We start from the raw sequence: 23,294 nt of genomic DNA, 5'->3' as shown, positions 1-23,294 counted from the left end.
AACTATAGTTGCGTTTACACAGGAGACCAAATTATTGGCAAAGATATGATTTGATTGGTCAAAAGATCTGTGCAAACACACCTAATGTCTAAACACAAAAAAAAACACATGTTAACTGATCTTTTGAGTTCCGATTTATATCACATTTGTATGTGGTTCTCAATCTTGATAGAATATTGGCTGTGTTTACACAGTCAGCCCAATTTTGATATTTTCCCACAAATTTCTATTTTAACCTATCAGATCAGCTCTTTTGCCAATAATTGGGCAAAATATCATAACTGAACTGCCTGTTGATCTGCCGTTACCATGACAACCACCAAAAAGTGCATGCTAAATCTGCATTCTACTTCAAAGGCTACATCAGCGTAAATGTGCAAATCTGATATGGGTCACATAAAACTAAGTGTGGACAGTCAGAAAAAAATATTGTATATAAAAAAATATAGAATTGGGTTAATACGATGACTGTGTAAACACTGCCAAAGGTCACACACACACACTACTTGGCACCTTCTTGTAACAATTAATCTATGAATATAATGTAAACATAATTATTGCCAGAGACTGTTGTCTTGTAGACAGCTTTATAATCTCTCACGTGCCTCCAGTACTTCCCATAAAACAATAACAGCAGCATAATGGGTTTGCTTCTTGATATCCTTGTATCAATCATAAGACATCTGATATGTGTTTAATGTAGATAAACAAGGAAGTGAATAGGAGTGTATAACCAGTAACCCATATCACTGATAAATGTCATGTTGAGCTCTTTGAAACTTCAACACGTTGTTTGTTGTGGGAGTATCATAAAGGTAAGAGGTCGGAACATGATCAATTCATGACGGGTGGACTATCCCTTTAAGCTATGTTTATACTCCAATACAGAATGAATGTCAAATGTCATTTCAGATGTTTACAACATTTATGTATTTCATACAATAATAAAAAAGGATGAAGTAATGTTTTCACACAGTAAGGCCTATCATTGTGATCATTTAGATGATTTCTTTAACCAATCAATCAGAAGTACTTGGTGGGGTCGGACTTGTCACACATCTGGACGTGGACGTGAGAAGTGATCCCTGGGTAGACACTCTGCATGGGGAGCAGGGTCCCAATCCTCTGGCCCTTCTTCACCACCCCAGAGTAACTGTCAGGCTTCACGTAGAACAGCTTAAAGCACAGACCTGCAAGACAGAAAATCACAGTGTGAGTCAATCAATCAATCATTCAACCTGTCAATCAATGAATTTGCCATATATTCTTCCATTTCATTCTGCCATGACACGTTAGTTGTCGGTGTGTACTCTACCTCAGTGAAACAGTAGTCATTACATTGGGATGCATTATTAAAATAGGCATAGCATTTACAGTATTATTGATCTCCTTCCAGGGTATTAAAACAAATAATTCAGGATAGACTATTGATCTCCTTCCAGGCTATTAAAATAAATTATTCAGGGTAGACATTGACCCTCCCCACTGAGGTTGATCCCATCGTTGATGGCTGCCTTCTTCGGGTTTGTGTACACTGTCACTTTGCCGCTGAGTTTCACGTCAAATGGAGCGTACACTGTGGCCCCGTCGTTACACACAATGTCAATGCCCTCATGCACATGGTCTGTTCTGGACATAGAGAGTGGAAGGGGTTAATGCAGAAGGATTCACAAAGCATTCACAGTCTCTCAATCAGACCACTATGGTATGTTTTCACTTGTTGTTTTGTGAGTATTGTACTGTGTACAGTCAGTGTAGGGGTCTCAGATCAAATTGATATTATTAATATTGTACTAATTGGTTCTTAGAAATAATTATTATGTGGTTACCATCTTACCAACTAAATTATGACGTAAATTGCAGACAGTCAAATAAAGCTAAACCAGGGACGGCAGGGTAGCCTAGTGGTTAGAGCGGTGGACTAGCAACCGGAAGGTTGCAAGTTCAAATCCCCGAGCTGACAAGGTACAAATCTGTTGTTCTGCCCCTGAACAGGCAGCTAACCCAGTTAGGCCATCATTGAAAATAAGAATTTGTTCTTAACTGACTTGCCTAGTTAAATAAAGGTAAAATAAATAAAAAACTGATACATTAACTTGCCATACCTGCTTGCTCCATACTGTCCTTGTCCCCAGTTGTCCCCTGTCCTCCTCCTGTTACAGGAATTTCCGCTACACAGTTGACCAAACTTGGCCATCTCACACTCTGGCAACACAGCTAGAGATTAGATGGACAACAGATAAGTTGACTGAGGAGGAAACCCTTTTATGCTGATATTCTTTTCCACTAAACTAACTAAAAGGCATTCATATTAAAGGGGCAGTGCTGTCAAAAGTTTATCATTTTCAAAGGATAATTGATCAGTAGAAAACCATTTTGCAATTATGTTAGCACAGCTGAAACTGTTGTTCTGATTAAAAGAAGCAATAAAACTGGCCTTCTTTAGACTAGTTGAGTATCTGGAGAATCAGCATTTGTGGGACCGATTATAGGTTCAAAATGGCCACAAATAAAGACCTTTCTTCTTGATGTCGTTACTCTATTCCTGTTCTGAGAAATGAAGGCTATTCCATGCGAGAAATTGCCAAGAAACTGAAGATCTCGTATGACGCTGTGTACTACTCCCTTCACAGAACAGGGCAAACTGGCTCTAACCAGAATAGAAAGAGGAGAAAGTTTGAGAAACAGACGCCTCACAAGTCCTCAACTGGTAGCTTCATTAAATAGTACCCGCAAAACACCCGTCTCAATGTCAACAGTGAAGAGGCGACTCCAGGATGCTGGCCTTCTAGGCAGAGCACTGACGGGAATAGAAAGAGGAGTGGGAGTCGGTAGTGTATATTGTATTTGAATGGTAGTGTATATATCTTTTAATGTATACGCCGGGAGTCAGAAAGCAGGTGCAGAAGGTGAGTTTTAATAATGAACAGACACAAAAGAACAAACGTGGGACGCATACTAAACGTGAGAGAAAAAACACCTAAAGAATGATGACAAGAGAGGGCTAAATAAAGGACATTTTTAAATACATTTTTTGATAAGTGTTACGGATACCAGTATCAACAGGTGTTGCTCTAATTCGTACGGTTGTGAGGTCTGCAACAAAACAGGTGCCTCAGGGTAACTGTAGTTTGAAAGTCTCAGTCCCCGACCGCAATTATGAACCATTCATTTCCGAGGGGTTTGTGTCCCTAACGAATGACGAAGCGTCTCAGCGTCCGGTTAAAATCCTTAGAGATACTGATGCGGCGCAGTCGTTTATATTGTCTGATGTGTTGCCCTTATCTGACGATACATACTGTGGTTCCAGTGTGTTAGTGCAGGGTATTGAAAAGGGTTTTGTCCCAGTGCCATTGCACTTTGTGAAAGTACACTGAGTTAATCAGTGGAATATTCAGAGTGGGGGTACGTCCTAAGTTGCCAGTGAAAGGTGTGACCTTTATAATGGGTAACGATATTGCCGGAGGAAAGGTAGTACCCGTATTGGAAGTATTGGATAAAAGTGACCACTCTCTCTCGAATGAGCTGGCACAGAGTTATCCACATGTGTTCCCCGCTTGTGCTGTCACTCGTGCTCAGGCATGACAAGAGGGTGACATGATAGATTTGTCGAACACTGTTTTGTTCAAAGAGGATGATCAAGAGGATGGATTGTGTGATACCTCTGAGAAGCTGATCATCTCTGACAAACAGCCCAGGAAAGAATCAAAGAATGTTGAACTTATTGCTGATGCAATACAGTTACCAGTCACTCGTGAGCAGCTGATTGCTAACCAAAAGGTTGACAACAAGCTTGCTAAATGTTTTTCTAATGTTGTCTCATTGGAAGATGTAAAGAGGAAGAACGTGGCTTACTTCATTGATGGTAATCTCCTCATGCGTAAATGGAAATCCCATGTTGACGTGGGTGGAGATTGGAATGCTGTTTACCAAATAGTGATTCCTACAGCCTTTCGACAAAATGTATTATCCCTTGCTCATGATCACCAGTGGTCTGGTCATTTAGGAATCTCAAAGACTTCTGATCGGATCCTTCGACATTTCTTTTGGCCGGGTTTAAAACAAGATGTGGCTCAGTTCTGTCGGACATGCCACACATGTCAGATAACAGGAAAACTAAATCAGGTTATTCCTCCCGCTCCTCTTTGTCCCATACCTGTCATAGGTGAACCATTTGAGCATGTGGTGGTTGATTGTGTCGGACAGTTACCGAAGACAAAAACGGGTAACCAGTTTTTGTTAACGATAATGTGTATGGCTACAAGATACCCCGAGGCCATTCCTTTGCGAAGGATTACAGCCCCGGTAGTGAGTAAAGCCTTAATAAAAATCTTCACGACGTTCGGGTTACCTAAGGTGGTACAAAGCGATCAAGGTACCAATTTCCTATCCAAGCTCTTCAAGCAGGTGTTAAAATCATTGTCAATTACGCACCGTGTGTCAAGCGCCTATCACCCAGAGTCTCAGGGTGCACTTGAAAGATGGCATCAGACACTGAAGTCTATGCTACGTAAATATTGTTTGGAATCTGAGAAAGATTGGGATGAGGGAGTTCCTCTAGTTTTGTTTGCTGCTCGTGAAACTGTGCAGGAGTCCCTAGATTTCAGCCCGGCTGAACTAGTGTTTGGTCACACAGTGAGAGGACCAATGAAAGTCCTTAAAGAACAGTTCTTGTCCCAAGAGTTGTGTACCAGAGATGAGAATATGTTGGACTACGTTAGTCGCTTTCGTGAGCGCCTACACCAAGCTTGTGCTCTCGCAAAGGAAGCTCTGTCTTCCTCACAGAGGAGCATGAAAAGACACTATGATAAACAGGCTGTTTCTCATCCACTACAGCCAGGTGACCAAGTACTGGTGTTATTACCTGTTCCAGGATCTTCACTGTCAGCTCGTTTATCTGGTCCTTATTTAATTGAAAAGAAAATAAGTGAAACTGACTATGTGCTTCAAACTCCTGATAGACAACGCCAATCTCGTGTGTGTCACATTAACATGTTGAAAGCTTACCACACCCGACCCATCACACAGTTAGAGAGTTCAAAAACAGAGGAAGGTACTGCTGTCTCCTCTGCTACTACTGCTATCATAGTGGACTGTCATATTGATGATGTTGATGGCTTGGAGTTGTGCAATACTCAGCAGCAGTGTGTTAGATTGCCCAACTCAGAAATGCTGCTGTCTATCCAATCCGGTCTGGTTCATTTAACGGACGGACAGGCCAACGATATTGTGAGGCTACTACACAGTTTTCCATGTCTCTTTAATGACGTTCCTACTCGCACAAACGTGTTGGAACATGACATTAATGTTGGAAATGCTACACCTATCAAGCAACACCCATATCGTATCAACGCTTCCAAGAGGAAGATAATGAGGGATGAGGTGAAATATTTGTTGGAGAATGACCTGGCTACGCCAAGTTCAAGCCCTTTGAGTTCTCCTTGCATTCTGGTTCCTAAACCTGATGGTACTTCCAGATTATGTACGGATTATCGAAAGGTAAATTCTGTCACAATGCCAGATTCGTTCCCGTTACCCAGACTGGACGACTGTATCGACACTATTGGTGCTGCTAAGTATGTAACTAAGTTGGACCTCTTAAAAGGTTACTGGCAGGTGCCGTTAACTTCACGTGCTTCTGAGATTTCTGCCTTTGTGACCCCAGACAACTTCCTACAGTACTCAGTCATGGCTTTTGGGATGCGAAATGCACCAGCCACTTTCCAACGACTGGTTAACTCCGTATTAGCTGGCGTTCCTAATTGTAGTGCATACCTTGATGACCTAGTGATTTATTTGTCTGAGTGGTCAGATCATGTTGACTCTCTAAGGGTAGTATGTGAACGGTTGGCAGCTGCTTCTCTAACCCTGAACTTGGCAAAGTGTGAGTTTGGGAAGGCTACTGTTACCTATCTCGGTAAAGAGGTTGGCCATGGACAGGTGCGCCCTGTTGATGCCAAGGTCTTGGCTATAACTGCATTCCCTGCACCTACCACCAGACGAGAGCTACGCCGCTTTTTAGGGATGGTTGGCTACTAAAATTTCTCTGCGGTAGTTGCTCCATTGACCGATTTGCTCAGTCCGGCTAAATCATTTGTGTGGTCCCCTGATTGTAAGAGAGCTTTTGAATCTGCGAAAGCACTCTTATACTGCGAAAGCACTCTTATACTGCGAAAGCACCCCTGTACTTGCTGCTCCGGATTTTGAACAACCGTTCAAGCTTGAGGTAGATGCTAGTGCCAGAGGTGCTGGTGCTGTTCTACTGCAGCAGGACAAGAGTGGAGTAGATCATCCCGTTTGTTATTTTTCCCGTAAATTTAATAAATGTCAAACAAACTATGCGACAATAGAACAAGAATCAAATCAAATCAAATCAAATTTATTTATATAGCCCTTCGTACATCAGCTGATATCTCAAAGTGCTGTACAGAAACCCAGCCTAAAACCCCAAACAGCAAGCAATGCAGGTGTAAAAGCACGGTGGCTAGGAAAAACTCCCTAGAAAGGCCAAAACCTAGGAAGAAACCTAGAGAGGAACCAGGCTATGTGGGGTGGCCAGTCCTCTTCTGGCTGTGCCGGGTAGAGATTATAACAGAACATGGCCAAGATGTTCAAATGTTCATAAATGACCAGCATGGTCGAATAATAATAAGGCAGAACAGTTGAAACTGGAGCAGCAGCACAGTCAGGTGGACTGGGGACAGCAAGGAGTCATCATGTCAGGTAGTCCTGGGACATGGTCCTAGGGCCCAGGCCAGTTGAAACTGGAGCAGCAGCATGGCCAGGTGGACTGGGGACAGCAAGGAGTCATCATGTCAGGTAGTCCTGGGGCATGGTCCTATGGCTCAGGTCCTCCGAGAGAGAGAAAGAAAGAGAGAAGGAGAGAATTAGAGAACGCACACTTAGATTCACACAGGACACTGAATAGAACAGGAGAAGTACTCCAGATATAACAAACTGACCCTAGCCCCCCGACACGTAAACTACTGCAGCATAAATACTGGAGGCTGAGACAGGAGGGGTCAGGAGACACTGTGGCCCCATCCGAGGACACCCCCGGACAGGGCCAAACAGGAAGGATATAACCCCACCCACTTTGCCAAAGCACTGCCCCCACACCACTAGAGGGATATCTTCAACCACCAACTTACCATCCTGAGACAAGGCCGAGTATAGTCCACAAAGATCTCCGCCACGGCACAACCCAAGGAGGGGGCGCCAACCCAGACAGGCTGACCACAACAGTGAACAACCCACTCAGGTGACGCACCCCCCCCCCCCAGGGACGGCATGAGAGAGCCCCAGTAAGCCAGTGACTCAGCCCCTGTAACAGGGTTAGAGGCAGAGAATCCCAGTGGAAAGAGGGGAACCGGCCAGGCAGAGACAGCAAGCTCCAGAGCCTTTCCGTTCACCTTCCCACTCCTGGGCCAGACTACACTCAATCATATGACCCACTGAAGAGATGAGTCTTCAGTAAAGACTTAAAGGTTGAGACCGAGTTTGCGTCTCTGACATGGGTAGGCAGACCGTTCCATAAAAATGGAGCTCTATAGGAGAAAGCCCTGCCTCCAGCTGTTTGCTTAGAAATTCTAGGGACAATTAGGAGGCCTGCGTCTTGTGACCGTAGCGTACGTGTAGGTATGTACGGCAGGACCAAATCAGAGAGATAGGTAGGAGCAAGCCCATGTAATGCTTTGTAGGTTAGCAGTAAAACCTTGAAATCAGCCCTTGCTTTGACAGGAAGCCAGTGTAGAGAGGCTAGCACTGGAGTAATATGATCAAATTTTTTGGTTCTAGTCAGGATTCTAGCAGCCGTATTTAGCACTAACTGAAGTTTATTTAGTGCTTTATCCGGGTAGCCGGAAAGTAGAGCATTGCAGTAGTCTAACCTAGAAGTGACAAAAGCATGGATTAATTTTTCTGCATCATTTTTGGACAGAAAGTTTCTGATTTTTGCAATGTTACGTAGATGGAAAAAAGCTGTCCTCGAAATGGTCTTGATATGTTCTTCAAAAGAGAGATCAGGGTCCAGAGTAACGCCGAGGTCCTTCACAGTTTTATTTGAGACGACTGTACAACCATTAAGATTAATTGTCAGATTCAACAGAAGATCTCTTTGTTTCTTGGGACCTAGAACAAGCATCTCTGTTTTGTCCGAGTTTAATAGTAGAAAGTTTGCAGCCATCCACATCCTTATGTCTGAAACACATGCTTCTAGCGAGGGCAATTTTGGGGCTTCACCATGTTTCATTGAAATGTACAGCTGTGTGTCATCCGCATAGCAGTGAAAGTTTACATTATGTTTTCGAATAACATCCCCAAGAGGTAAAATATATAGTGAAAACAATAGTGGTCCTAAAACGGAACCTTGAGGAACACCGAAATTTACAGTTGATTTGTCAGAGGACAAACCATTCACAGAGACAAACTGATATCTTTCCGACAGATAAGATCTAAACCAGGCCAGAACATGTCCGTGTAGACCAATTTGGGTTTCCGATCTCTCCAAAAGAATGTGGTGATCGATGGTATCAAAAGCAGCACTAAGGTCTAGGAGCACGAGGACAGATGCAGAGCCTCGGTCCGATGCCATTAAAATGTAATTTACCACCTTCACAAGTGCCGTCTCGGTGCTATGATGGGGTCTAAAACCAGACTGAAGCATTTCGTATACATTGTTTGTCTTCGGGAAGGCAGTGAGTTGCTGCGCAACAGCCTTCTCTAAAAAATTTGAGAGGAATGGAAGATTCGATATAGGCCGATAGTTTTTTATATTTTCTGGGTCAAGGTTTGGCTTTTTCAAGAGAGGCTTTATTACTGCCACTTTTAGTGAGTTTGGTACACATCCAGTGGATAGAGAGCCGTTTATTATGTTCAACATAGGAGGGCCAAGCACAGGAAGCAGCTCTTTCAGTAGTTTAGTTGGAATAGGGTCCAGTATGCAGCTTGAAGGTTTAGAGGCCATGATTATTTTCATCATTGTGTCAAGAGATATAGTACTAAAAGACTTGAGCGTCTCTCTTGATCCTAGGTCCTGGCAGAGTTGTGCAGACTCAGGACAACTGAGGTTTGGAGGAATACGCAGGTTTAAAGAGGAGTCCGTAATTTGCTTTCTAATAATCATAATCTTTTCCTCAAAGAAGTTCATGAATTTATTACATTTACATTTACATTTAAGTCATTTAGCAGACGCTCTTATCCAGAGCGACTTACAAATTGGTGCGTTCACCTTAAGACATCCAGTGGAACAGCCACTTTACAATAGTGCATCTAAATATTTTAAGGGGGGTGAGAAGGATTACTTTATCCTATCCTAGGTATTCCTGAAAGAGGTGGGGTTTCAGGTGTCTCCGGAAGGTGGTGATTGACTCCGCTGTCCTGGCGTCGTGACGGAGTTTGTTCCACCATTGGGGGGCCAGAGCAGCGAACAGTTTTGACTGGGCTGCGCAGGAACTGTACTTCCTCAGTGGTAGGGAGGCGAGCAGGCCAGAGGTGGATGAACGCAGTGCCCTTGTTTGGGTGTAGGGCCTGATCAGAGCCTGGAGGTACTGAGGTGCCGTTCCCCTCACAGCTCCGTAGGCAAGCACCATGGTCTTGTAGCGGATGCGAGCTTCAACTGGAAGCCAGTGGAGAGAGCGGAGGAGCGGGGTGACGTGAGAGAACTTGGGAAGGTTGAACACCAGACGGGCTGCGGCGTTCTGGATGAGTTGTAGGGGTTTAATGGCACAGGCAGGAGCCCAGCCAACAGCGAGTTGCAGTAATCCAGACGGGAGATGACAAGTGCCTGGATTAGGACCTGCGCTGCTTCCTGTGTGAGGCAGGGTCGTACTCTGCGGATGTTGTAGAGCATGAACCTACAAGAACGGGCCACCGCCTTGATGTTAGTTGAGAACGACAGGGTGTTGTCCAGGATCACGCCAAGGTTCTTAGCGCTCTGGGAGGAGGACACAATGGAGTTGTCAACCGTGATGGCGAGATCATGGAATGGGCAGTCCTTCCCGGGAGGAAGAGCAGCTCCGTCTTGCCGAGGTTCAGCTTGAGGTGGTGATCCGTCATCCACACTGATATGTCTGCCAGACATGCAGAGATGCGATTCGCCACCTGGTCATCAGAAGGGGGAAAGGAGAAGATTAATTGTGTGTCGTCTGCATAGCAATGATAGGAGAGACCATGTGAGGTTATGACAGAGCCAAGTGACTTGGTGTATAGCGAGAATAGGAGAGGGCCTAGAACAGAGCCCTGGGGGACGCCAGTGGTGAGAGCGCGTGGTGAGGAGACAGATTCTCGCCACGCCACCTGGTAGGAGCGACCTGTCAGGTAGGACGCAATCCAAGCGTGGGCCGCGCCGGAGATGCCCAACTCGGAGAGGGTGGAGAGGAGGATCTGATGGTTCACAGTATCGAAGGCAGCCGATAGGTCTAGAAGGATGAGAGCAGAGGAGAGAGAGTTATCACTGCTAAAGTGAAAGTCATCCTCTCTTGGGGAATGCTGCTTTTTAGTTAGCTTTGCGACAGTATCAAAAAGGAATTTCGGATTGTTCTTATTTTCCTCAATTAAGTTAGAAAAATAGGATGATCGAGCAGCAGTAAGGGCTCTTCGGTACTGCACGGTACCGTCCTTCCAAGCTAGTGGGAAGACTTCCAGTTTGGTGTGGCGCCATTTCCGTTCCAATTTTCTGGAAGCTTGCTTCAGAGCTCGGGTATTTTCTGTGTACCAGGGAGCTAGTTTCTTATGAGACATTTTTTTAGTTTTTAGGGGTGCAACTGCATCTAGGGTATTGCGCAAGGTTAAATTGAGATCCTCAGTTAGGTGGTTAACGGATTGTTGTCCTCTGGCGTCCTTGGGTAGGCAGAGGGAGTCTGGAAGGGCATCAAGGAATCTTTGTGTTGTCTGTGAATTTATAGCACGACTTTTGATGTTCCTTGGTTGGGGTCTGAGCAGATTATTTGTTGCAATTGCAAACGTAATAAAATGGTGGTCCGATAATCCAGGATTATGAGGAAAAACATTAAGATCCACAACATTTATTCCATGGGACAAAACTAGGTCCAGCGTATGACTGTGACAGTGAGTGGGTCCAGAGACATGTTGGACAAAACCCACTGAGTCGATGATGGCTCCGAAAGCCTTTTGGAGTGGGTCTGTGGACTTTTCCATGTGAATATTAAAGTCACCAAAGATTAGAATATTATCTGCTATGACTACAAGGTCCGATAGGAATTCAGGGAACTCAGTGAGAAACGCTGTATATGGCCCAGGAGGCCTGTAAACAGTAGCTATAAAAAGTGATTGAGTAGGCTGCATAGATTTCATGACTAGAAGCTCAAAAGACGAAAACGTCATTTTTTTTGTGTAAATTGAAATTTGCTATCGTAAATGTTAGCAACACCTCCGCCTTTGCGGGATGCACGGGGGATATGGTCACTAGTGTAGCCAGGAGGTGAGGCCTCATTTAACACAGTAAATTCATCAGGCTTAAGCCATGTTTCAGTCAGGCCAATCACATCAAGATTATGATCAGTGATTAGTTCATTGACTATAATTGCCTTTGAAGTAAGGGATCTATGTTGGTAGATAAGATGAGAGCACCCCTCCAGCTAGGATGGAGTCCGTCACTCCTCAGCAGGTCAGGCTTGGTCCTGTTTATGGGTGAGTCCCAGAAAGAGGGCCAATTATCTACAAATTCTATCTTTTGGGAGGGGCAGAAAACAGTTTTCAACCAGCGATTGAGTTGTGAGACTCTGCTGTAGAGCTCATCACTCCCCCTAACTGGGAGGGGGCCAGAGACAATTACTCGATGCCGACACATCTTTCTAGCTGATATGCACGCAGAAGCTATGTTGCGCTTGGTGATCTCTGACTGTTTCATCCTAACATCGTTGGTGCCGACGTGGATAACAATATCTCTATACTCTCTACACTCGCCAGTTTTAGCTTTAGCCAGCACCATCTTCAGATTAGCCTTAACGTCGGTAGCCCTGCCCCTTGGTAAACAGTGTATGATCGCTGGATGATTGGCTTTAAGTCTAATACTGCGGGTAATGGAGTCGCCAATGACTAGAGTTTTCAATTTGTCAGAGCTAATGGTGGGAAGCTTCGGCGTCGCAGACCCCGTAACGGGAGGAGTAGAGACCAGAGAAGACTCGGCCTCTGACACCGACCCGCTGCTTAATGGGGAAAACCGGTTGAAAGTTTCTGTCGGCTGAATGAGCGACACTGGTTGAAAGTTGTCCGGCTGCGGGGACTGTGCCAGGGGATTTATACTACTATCTGTACTTACTGGTGGCACAGACGCTGTTTCATCCTTTCCTACACTGAAATTACCCTTGCCTAACGATTGCGTCTGAAGCTGGGCTTGCAGCACAGCTATCCTCACCTTAAGGCGAGCACAGCGGCTGCAATTAGAAGGCATCATGTTAATGTTACTACTTAGCTTCGGCTGTTGGAGGTCCTGACGAATCGTGTCCAGATAAAGCGTCCGGAGTGAAAAAGTTGAGGAAAAAATAACTAAATATATGAACGGTAATTAAAAAGTGAAAACCGTAAAGTTGTCAGGTAGCAAAATAGGTTGGCAACAAAACGCACAGCAACTTGAAAACAAGCCTGCAAGTTGTGACCGGAAATGAAGAAGAAGAAGCTCTTGCTTTGTTGTTGGCTCTGCAATACTTTGAAGTATATATTGGTTCCAGTGCCCTACCAGTGATTGTATATACAAAAAGGGTTCTGATAATGTGTTTGCGGATGCTTTGTCTCGTGTATAATGATTGTTGTATGTTTTGCAAGGTTGTTGCGTTGTTGTTGTGAGTATTCATTGAAATACTGTAGTCGCAATCCCTAGGGTTGCTCTTTTAAGGGTGGGAGTGTTACGGATACCAGTATCCTGTGTGTGTGTGTATGTATCCTGTGTTGTTTTCTCTCCGTCTCCCCTCACAGGTGAAAATCATCACTCCCCAATCAGTCACCAATCCAATCATCAATCAGAAGACACACCTCCTCCTGTTTCCTACCCAATCACAGTTCCTTTCCCTTGGTTTAAAAACCCTGTCAGTTGTTTGCTCAGGAGCTCAATCTCTCTGTAAATGCCATGTCTGTAGGGCTCTGTGGTTCACTCGCTCTTTGTGTATTAACCTCTCTTTCGTTTGAGCACCTCCATAGCACTTTGTCATCACCTGTGAGTATTGTTTTTGGTTATGGTGTTTGTGTTTGATTGCTGGTGGGAAAAGGGGAAACCAAGACAAGTCGCCCATGGGCATACACTACCCGTAGGTAAACTTTGTTAAATACACTAGTTAGAACTGGGCGGACCACCCACTGTATTTTTGGTTAGTTAGTTAGCTGTTGTTAAAGTAGGCTAGTCTAGCTTAGTTTTTTTTTTGAATACTTATTGTTTCTTTCCTTGGGTCCAGCTCAGCCCCTTTTCCTGCTCCCCCCATTACCGTGTGTTTACAAATAAACCTTGAGTTTGACGGTAGATTTCAGTTGTCGTAGTTATTTCGTTCTCACTGACTTTGTCACTATTATAATTTGCATGAGTTATGTTACGGTTCTCATTACCATCCCCCCTAGACTGTCGGGCCAAAAGGGATTCGTAACAATAAATGAATAGACCAATAATAAAGAGTTTTCCCTCTCAGCCATTAACAGCTTGTTTTCAGGTTACACATTCCGCCCATCAAGCTCCTCCAAATAAGCCCCTCTCTCAGATTACTCCCAGACAGTACTAGCAAAATGTTTGCCTGGGAAATTGCATTTAGTTAAAAATAGTGAGAACTTTCCCACATTACACACTGCCTTTAAACTCAGTGCCTCTTTGCCTGACATCATGGGAAAATCAAAAGAAATCAGCCAAGACTTCAGGCCAGGAAAAACATTGTAGACCTCCACAAGTCTGATTTATCCTTGGTAGCAATTTCCAAATGCCCGAAGGTACCACCTTCATCTGTACAATTATTATTATTTTTTCAACCTTTATTTAACCAGGTAGGCAAGTTGCAATAGGCTGAGAGAGGCTGGACTGAGGGCTTGTAGGCCTGTTGTAAGGCAGGTCCTCACCAGACATCACCGGCAACAATGTCGCCTATGGGCACAAACCCACCATCGCTGGACCAGACAGGACTGGCAAAAAGTGCTCTTCACTGACGAGTCGCGGTTTTGTCTCACCAGGGGTGATGGTCGGATTCGCGTTTATTGTCGAAGGAATGAACGTTACACTGAGGCCTGTACTCTGTAGCGGGATCGATTTGGAGATGGAGGGTACGTCATGGTCTGGAGCGGTGTATCACAGCATCATCGGACTGAGCTTGTTGTCATTGCAGGCAATCTCAACGCTGTGCATTACAGGGAAGACGTCCTCCCTCATGTGGTACCTTTCCTGCAGACTCATCCTGACATGACCCTCCAGCATGACAATGCCATACTGCTTGTTCTGTGCGTGATTTCCTGCAAGACAGGAATGTCAGTGTTCTGCCATGGCTAATGAAGAGCCTGGATCTCAATCCCATTGAGCACGTCTGGGTCCTGTTGGATCGGAGGGTGAGGGCTAGGGCCATTCCCCCAAGAAATGTCCGGGAACTTGTAGGTGCCTTGGTGGAAGAGTGGGGTAACATCTCACAGAAAGAACTGGCAAATCTGGTGCAGTCCATGAGGAGGAGATGCACTGCAGTACTTAATGCAGCTGGTGGCCACATCAGATACTGACTGTTACTTTTTATTTTGACCCCCCACTTGTTCAGGGACACATTATTCCATTTCCGTTAGTCACATGTCTGTGGAACTTGTTCAGTTTATGTCTCAGTTGTTGAATCTTGTTATGTTCATACAAATATTTACACATGTTAAGTTTGCTGAAAATTAACACAGTTGACAGTGAGAGGACGCTCCTTTTTTTACTGAGTTTACAAACTGATATTTTGGCATACTGTTGTATTTCGTACTGTTCTTGATAGCTTTTCATGTTCTCCATATTGTGGTTTGATATTTCAATGTAGTTTCAGAGTACCGATGAACAGAACTATTAACATGCTGATGGTGTGATCTGGTTTTGATGTATGGCTGCTGTCTGAATGTTCCACAGCGAACGCCTGGCCTTGTTGTTCTCTGCCCTCTGTTTTCCTGTGAACTGTGTATGCCTTGGCTCCAGAGTCGACAAGGAAGCATCCCTCTGTGTTTGATTTTGAACAAAAGCATTGTCACCAGATTAACAAAGGACACATTTGGTTTCCACTCAAGTGATGACAGAGTTTGAGTGTGAAAAATATGTTTGGGGTGATACATCCTATAAAATTCTGAAGCACGAATAAAAGTCCCATCACTTAAAAAAAAAGTCAATATAACTTTACGGAAAGGAAATTAACCTGTGGATATCTTGTAAGCATAATACCCCATACTTCCATTGCAAATGTTGGTAAACAAATACCAGTGGAAGCAATACAAGTTAAAATATTCAATCAGAAACATTTACTGGGTGTTGTACATTTTTAATTACTAAATTAACGGTACACATTCTGACAAAGCCACATGATGTTTTAGTAACTAAATACTTTACCTTGAAAACATACTCTAGGATCTATAATTCATGAAGGAAATGTCCAAAACTTGAATTGGTTCCAGACATAAGCAGTCAGTCACACCTGGTATAAACAGAATGCATTCCAAATGCCTGCCCATTTTTACATGGACAAGCCTGAATTTGGCCAAGAAGTCTAAATAGAAACAAATGGTGGCATCACTTACGTGATATGCTGTTGGTGACCTCACAGCTACAAGCTATGCAGTCTATATTCCGCAGACAATTACCACATAGCTGTAATACTGTACTGCTGATTCTGTACTCTGAGATATTCTTGTCAGTAAAGAATCTATAGTAGGATATTCGCCTAAACAATACAAAACATACAAATACAAACATAACTATATCACACCTGTCCAGACCCACTAGCCCTCACCCCTATCTCCAGTGCCCTTTACTTCTGTATCCCTACGTGATGATGATTCCTAAAGACTTAATCCTCCACCTCCCTCCATTGACTGCTTGTTTATGGGAATGGCACGGAAATGGCAAAGGAAGACCATCCATTTGGAGTTGTCTATGACAAGTCCTCACATCTGGTATAGCTGTGTATACCGAGTCACTGAATGTATACATGAGATGTCTCACATATACCATAGGAAAACATTGCGTGCCACAACAATGGAGTGAGCCTGAGTCTGATCTAGGTGTCTATATGTCTAGGCCTCTATTGCCTATTGGCCTCATGCTGCCTCCCCCTCTGACGTCCCCGGCCTCTGACTAGACATGGACAGCAGTATGACCTTTGACCTTTGTGTCCCCTTTAAGGAGGACGAATAGGCCACCTGATTCCCCGTGGACGAGTCTCTCCCGTTGTTGCCGTGGCAACACAGCACCATCACGACCTTGTCCCTGAAGTCGTCGGAGATGTAGTAGAAGATGAAGGGGTCAATGCAGCTATTCAACGTGCTAACGGCTAGGCTAACCATGTAGGGCACATACAGATCCTCTCCATTGTCCACCAGATAGGAGTCTGAGTAGTGCAGGAGGAGGAGGACGTTGCTGGGCAGCAGGCAGCCCACAAACACCACCAGGACCAACATGGTGACACGCATGGCGTGGGCGTAGCGCTGGCCCCCTGCCACCAGGGTGCGTATCACAGAGACGTAGCAGTAGAGGACGACCAGAAGGGGGAGCAGGAAGCTGAGAAAAAAGAGTGTGAGGAAGTAGGGCAGGAAGTAGTTATCGTGCACCTCCTCAGGCAGCGCGTCATGGCAGGTTGTGATGCGCGGCTCATCCAGTGTGTAGGACTGGCGCGAGATGAGGAGAGGCAGCATGGCAGCCAACACCACCACCCACACACATAGGCTCATGTAGAAAGAGGTGCGGCGGCTGCGGAGGGTCTTGGCACCGAAAGGGTGCACCAAAGCCACGTACCGGTCCACAGCGATGAATGCCAGACACAGCACCGAGCCGTACATGTTGCCGTAGAAGAGCGCCGTGACCACGCGGCAGAATGGCTCACCGAAGGCCCAGTCGTTGCCCTGTAAGTGGTAGACGATGCGGAAAGGGAGCACCATCAGTATCATGAGGTCGGTGGCGGTGAGGTTGATGAGGAGGATGGTGGAGGGCAGCTTCTTGGTACGGAACAGAAGGACCCACAGTGCCAGGAGGTTAGCCGGGAGGCCCAGAGTGAAGGTAATTATGTAGAGGATGGGTATGTAGAGCACAGTGGTGGAAGCCTGCACCTCCTTGGTCTGCTTGTCGTTCAGGGTGGTGAAATTACACTTGGACATCAGCGTAAAGGAGCGCAGCCCTGTCCAAGAAGGCACAGAAGATTTGAGGATTCATTAGACATTATACATGCTACAAGCATTATACAAGGATTCTCAGTATACTGTATTTCATGTACTGTATGTTGATTCAAGGATTTAGTGTGGGCTTACATTACAAGTTTGTCAATATATTTCATTTGATATAAACAGTTCGTACACATACTGTACTGATGTTTTATCCAGGAGAAACTTTGCACCCAAGCATTCAGACTCAAATTTCCTATCGACATGAATATGTGATTTACACAAAAGATTGAGCTGGGCATATCTCAAATTAGGATTCAGCCCACTTTGTTATGCTTGCAAGACTTTCACGTATTTAAATCATGTCGTGATGTCAAAGGGAGATTTGGGTGAAAATTTGAGTTACTCACGAGGATCTCAAGCTAGGATTCAACACATTAACCACGTTTCCATCCATAGTTTTTATGCAAGTAAAGTCATATCATATAAAAACAATTCATGACAGCTGTGATGGAAACGGTCTTCTCAGGAAGACATCTTTAGCATCCTAAAGGTTTAGCCTACAAACTACAGACCCCTCTACGGTAAGATGACTCTCAGGAACACGACTTGTCTGAAGGTAGCCCAGTACCAGTTTAAAAAATGAATCAAAGTATATATGGAAGTAGTTTGCCTAAAAAAGGTCTTAGAAATGTGTCACAAAATACCGTTACGGTCAACATGATGATCAGTGCTTGACTGCCATAAAAATATTCTCTAATGTATGCTAGACTACCTGCACTGTATCTGCAAGCTGTTGGCTAGAGCACACATGCAAAGACTAGAGTAGGTACATTTACTATTTAAGTTTTTGTTGAAATGTGAGTTGAAAATGCGATGGAAACACATTGAACTTCAGATTTTTATTCTGTACATGAAGATTTAAAGCAAAAAAAATGTTAAATTTGTGTGCAGTATGTTTTCACACAGTGATGTTGATCTGCAACAAGTCCATTTGGTGTAGTGCTGAGCGATTAACCAAAACGACGGTTATTTTGTTTTTTAAATACTAATTGACCAATGTAAGTTGAGTATTTGAATTCCATCTGGTTCAGTTTTTTTCTCTGAGCTCAAGGCGCACATTGCAGTTTCTCTAGTACTCTGAAACTCCAGTGAAATATCAAACCACAATATGGAGAACATGAAAAAGCTATCAAGAACAGTACGAAATACAACAGTATGCCAAAATATCAGTTTGTAAACTCAGCAAAAAAAGGAACGTCCTCTCACTGTCAACTGTGTTAATTTTCAGCAAATTTAACATGTCTTAAAGCAATGTGAATAAATTATGCTTAATAAGTGAAAAGCATTCATGTCAGTCACTACCATCATGGGACTTTTATTTATTGTTTTATTCTGTTACAGCATTCAACTCAAATAATCAAAACCGAAATCAAAAACCTTGATCATTTTTTTTATAATCTAACCAAAACAACCTCAAAAAGCACTAATTGCTCAACACTAGTTTGGCGGAAACACACCACTGGTGGGAAAATGCACATATTTTCTTTATATTCACATGAAATCTGTGGCCAATTTCAATGGAAACCTAGCTATAAGAAAAAATGTGTCTCATCAGCTTCAAAAGACGCTAGGGTCATGGGAGGGATCTAGCAAGAACATTAAAGTGGTCTGTGGTGTGTCCAAAGGTCAGCTTGACTCATCACATCCTCAAGCAGATCCTCTAGATGCTGAACAAACAACCCCTTAACTGTGTAATTGACATTTACTCTGCAGCTGAAAGCTCATAATGACCACATGTCCCCTTTGAGACCTGGATGCTTAATAAATATTAATCTATGTGAGCTGGAAAGTTGAGAGTTAATGTGCTGTTATTAGGTTAATGCACATTAACTCTCAACTTTCCAGCTCACATAGATTAATATTTATTAAGCATCCAGGTCTCAAAGGGGACATGTGGTCATTATGAGCTTTCAGCTGCAGAGTAAATGTCAATTACACAGTTAAGGGGTTGTTTGTTCAGCATCTAGAGGATCTGCTTGAGGATGTGATGAGTCAAGCTGACCTTTGGACACACCACAGACCACTTTAATGTTCTTGCTAGATCCCTCCCATGACCCTAGCGTCTTTTGAAGCTGATGAGACACATTTTTTCTTATAGCTAGGTTTCCATTGAAATTGGCCACAGATTTCATGTGAATATAAAGAAAATATGTGCATTTTCCCACCAGTGGTAAAATGCAAATGTATATTTTGGTATCCAGATTTAGCACTGTTATAGGTCTACAGTTGAGCATGTAGTGGCCAGGGTTGAGGAGTTACACGCCATCTGATTACCCCCAAAATAATTAACTGGAATCAGTTACTGTAACAATCGTTGTTGGAAGGATTGGACCAAGGTGCGTGTGGAAGGCGTTCATCATGTTTATTTTTTTACCCCTTTTTCGTGGTGTCCAATTGTTTAGTAGCTACTATCTTGTCTCATCGCTACAACTCCCGTACGGGCTCGGGAGAGACGAAGGTTGAAAGTCATGCCCGATACACAAGAAGCACTGCTTCTTAACACAGCGCGCATCCAACCCGGAAGCCAGCCACACCAATGTGTTGGAGGAAACACTGTGCACCTGACAGCCTTGGTCAGCGCGCACTGCGCCCGGCCCGCCACAAGAGTTGCTGGTGCGCGATGAGACAAGGATTTCCCTGCCGGCCAAACCCTCCCTAACCCGGACGATGCTAGGCCAATTGTGCGTCGCCCCACGGACCTCGCGGTCGCGGCCGATTACGACAGAGCCTGGGTGCGAACCCAGAGTCTGGTGGCACAGCTGGCGCTGCAGTACAGCGCCCTTAACCACTGCGCCATCCGGGAGGCCCCCATCATGTTTATTAATGTGAACCAGCAACGAAACAGTAAAGACTAACTAAACGAATGTGCCGCTTTGAAATGCAAAAAGTCTACAATACAAAGGCTACCTAAATATGATCCCCAATCAGAGACAACGATAGACAGCTGCCTCTGATTGGGAACCATACTAGGCCAACCTAGAAACGAAAAACTAGAATGCCCACCCACCCTAGTCACACTCTGACCTAACCAAATAGAGAAATAAAAGGATCTCTAAGGTCAGGGCGTGACAGTTGCATTACCAGATAAAATATTCTAATCAGATTACAGATACTGTAGAAAAACGTAACTTCTTGGATTACTTTTAAATTCAGAAATTATGTTTGCGAGAGAAAAAAAAAAACATTATGACACCTTGCCGTTTTCTCAAAGTTTAAGTTTGTTCCACCTGAGCGAGTCACAGACCACTATGATGACACACCATATGCGTTTGATGGATCTTTCTTGTCTTCTTCTTCTTAATGCCTCTAAACGGAAAAGTAATCCAAAAGTAACTGAAAATGTTCAAAGTTCCATTACTGATAAACATTTTGGACAGGTAACTAGTAACTGTGTCAATCCACGAAATGAGTGCCTTTTGCATCCCTTTTGATATTTTAAGTAGAAATTGTCCAACAAGATTGGATTTTAACACAGAGAAATCAATCAATCAGATTTTTTGTATTAATAAAGACTTACTAATGTGAGAAAATGCATCATTTTGTCATGCCCCTCCATGCACCCTTTGTGACTTCTAGAAAGATTTTAACCCACTTAACCCCAAAATGTCTCCAAGTTTCATCATCATTATAAAGCACTAGTTATTTTTGTTGCTTTGACAGTCATTTCTGAAGATGATTATTTATTTCATGTGATTAGTGATTCATTTACATCTGTCCCTCATTTTAAGGTCAACACTTTCTCGTGAACTAGACTGTTGTTTTAATGTGGTGGATCTATTCCTCTTTAAATATTTCTTTCAAAAGAAAAATGTTACATCTAAAAGTCAAATCATAGTGTAAAAGCAGGTGAGTTGGTTCTACTCTTAGCATAGCATAGCACGTCAACTGTGTTACCCACTAGATAGTCAGGCTAGACTTGTTTGAACATTTATTCAAAAAAAATGGTGAAGCTTGGATTCAATTGCCACTGTTGCAGACAACAAGCTTACATTCCCCCTGTCACAAGGGTATTTATGGCTGATTTAAGATGAAATAGTCAACCCTGTTACGGTCAACCCTGTTACTTTTTTTGGCACTTAATAGGCACTTACTATAATATTTGTTTTATTTCACCTTTTGAGATGGGAAAACTTTTTTTTTTTGTATCAAGTTGAACATGTGCTCTTCATGACCAAATGTAATATTAGGTAAAAAAAAAAAAAGGTAATACATTTCAAAATGTAGCCTACCCAACCCTGGTAATGGCTCAGTGTTGTGGACACATTTTTTCAAATCAGCCATGGAATTCATGCTTGCTGCTGTTAAGCCATAACAGCTAGGCGGCAGGCTATAGTGAAAGTTCCCAGAGAGCTCAGGCCCATTTCAGCGAACGCATTCCTACTCTGTAGATAAGGGGTATGTTCAGCTTGCATGCTGGTATCTTCAACATAACAAAAAAAACAAGATGAGTAAGATTCAACATGAACACCTACACACAAAAAATTCACACACATTTTGAATGTTTTATGATAAAGCCTCGGTTAATGGTTTGCCTGATGGAAAAAAGACAGAAAGGAGTTTCGAATGAAGAAGAGATGCATCAACTTACGGACGCCAGTGCATTCCTCCGTGGTGGAAGAGGGGGAACAGCCATGTAGAAGAGAGGAGAGAAAGAACAGCAAAATAAGAGTCCCAGCTGGGGCAGAGAGAGCCATGGTTCAGGAGAGGATCTGTAAGTTGTGGCTAGGAGGTACTTCCGCAAGCAGAGAGCTGCCTCACACGCTCCTCTCCCTTCCTTTCTCTTCTCTGTGTTACACAGCCTCTCCTCCCATTACCACCTGCTCAGTAATATATTTTAGCCTCTGACTGGAGTTGTGTGCGTACCAAATCCACTTGATGAAAGGAGATGCAGTCTGGAATTTGAATATGAAGTGGCGGTGTAGAGCTGGTTCTTTTCTTACCAAGTCCACTTGTATTGCAGTGACTGTCTCTACAGTGGCAGTCACACACAAACACATTAAAAAACACACAAACACATACTTCATAGGTAAGTGTCATTGTGTTCAAGAGCTCCATGCTCTGACGTTCATTGAAATATCCTGTCCTAAGCAACACCGACACACTCCCCGCTCCTCTTTAGGATTGTGGCACCAACTGAACATATTTGTGCAGTTAGTCCTTAATCTGCACACATACCGAACCATTCCAAACCATACCATAGCAAACCATAACAAACCATACCATACCTAACCATACGACAGTTGTGTGGTTGGACTTTGATCATAGCTGACACGCGGTCAATTCCATGGTAACAGAATGACGCTGAGACACTTTAAAAGTACCAAACAAAAACTACTGATTGACCAATACAACATTACAAAGGCACAAATATCATACCCCCAAGACATGCTTACCTCACCATTACAATGACAGGGAATGTTAGCATGTCTTGGGGTTATGATATTTGACTCTCTGCAGCGTTCTCACTCATCATTATTCGTGATTAATTCATGGTTATCAGTAATAATGGTAGCATAATGTAGAAGTGTTTTGAAACATATTCTATTCTTATTTACAATAAAAGTGACACCAAAATGACATAATACATTATTTACCATGTATTTACATTGGGCACAAAATAATCTGAAACACAACCAAAATGAACTGCAAATGCATCCAACACGTTTGTAGAGTCACAAGCTTGATTTAGTCACTGCAGACTAGGAATATGGGACCAAATACTAAACTTACTTTATTTATAAGAATCTGTAGTGGTGTCAGTAAGTTTGATCCCTACCTTTTGAAAAACAAATGTGTACTTGTTAAACAAAATATCTTTCATGTTGGTCTGTATTAGTATAACCTAATATAATTTCCCCTGTTTTTAGCATACAATATAACTCACTATTTGAAGAATTTACTTTATACAGACATTAAATCAAATC

General features: G+C 43.4%; 1 protein-coding gene and 1 pseudogene across 2 annotated transcripts; both read right to left on the bottom strand.

The window, feature by feature from the left end:
• Window positions 1-489: 489 nt before the first annotated feature.
• On the bottom strand, window positions 490-3,680 carry LOC115131176 (leukocyte cell-derived chemotaxin-2-like; annotated as a pseudogene).
• Window positions 3,681-6,362: 2,682 nt separating this feature from the next.
• On the bottom strand, window positions 6,363-22,249 carry LOC115131175 (proteinase-activated receptor 4-like). Of its 2 annotated transcripts, none has more exons than XR_010464127.1 (2): window positions 21,959-22,046; window positions 6,363-6,852 (listed from the first exon to the last, which is right to left on the bottom strand). XR_010464127.1 is itself a non-coding variant. In XM_029662770.2 (2 exons), the coding sequence occupies exons 1-2, from the start codon at window positions 22,062-22,064 to the stop codon at window positions 16,252-16,254; spliced, it is 1,179 nt and encodes a 392-aa protein (XP_029518630.1). In that variant the 5' UTR covers window positions 22,065-22,249; the 3' UTR covers window positions 15,462-16,251. The 2 variants fall into 2 exon arrangements, 1 of the variants encoding a protein (XP_029518630.1); XM_029662770.2 differs by lacking the exon at window positions 6,363-6,852 and adding an exon at window positions 15,462-17,324 and having other exon boundaries at window positions 21,959-22,249.
• Window positions 22,250-23,294: the final 1,045 nt, after the last annotated feature.

The sequence above is a fragment of the Oncorhynchus nerka genome, linkage group LG6 (genome assembly GCF_034236695.1).
Source record: "Oncorhynchus nerka isolate Pitt River linkage group LG6, Oner_Uvic_2.0, whole genome shotgun sequence".
Classification (NCBI taxonomy): domain Eukaryota; kingdom Metazoa; phylum Chordata; class Actinopteri; order Salmoniformes; family Salmonidae; genus Oncorhynchus; species Oncorhynchus nerka.
The sequence above is the reverse complement of the archived record's forward strand: the minus strand, read 5'-3'. Positions and strand labels throughout refer to the sequence as shown.

Coding starts and splice junctions, on each gene's coding strand:
- LOC115131175 (XM_029662770.2), bottom strand. CDS start 22,064: ATGGCTCTCTCTGCCCCAGCTGGGACTCTTATTTTGCTGTTCTTTCTC. Junction 17,325..21,958: donor GGAGGAATGCACTGGCGTCC/GTAAGTTGATGC, acceptor CTTCTTGGACAG/GGCTGCGCTCCTTTACGCTG.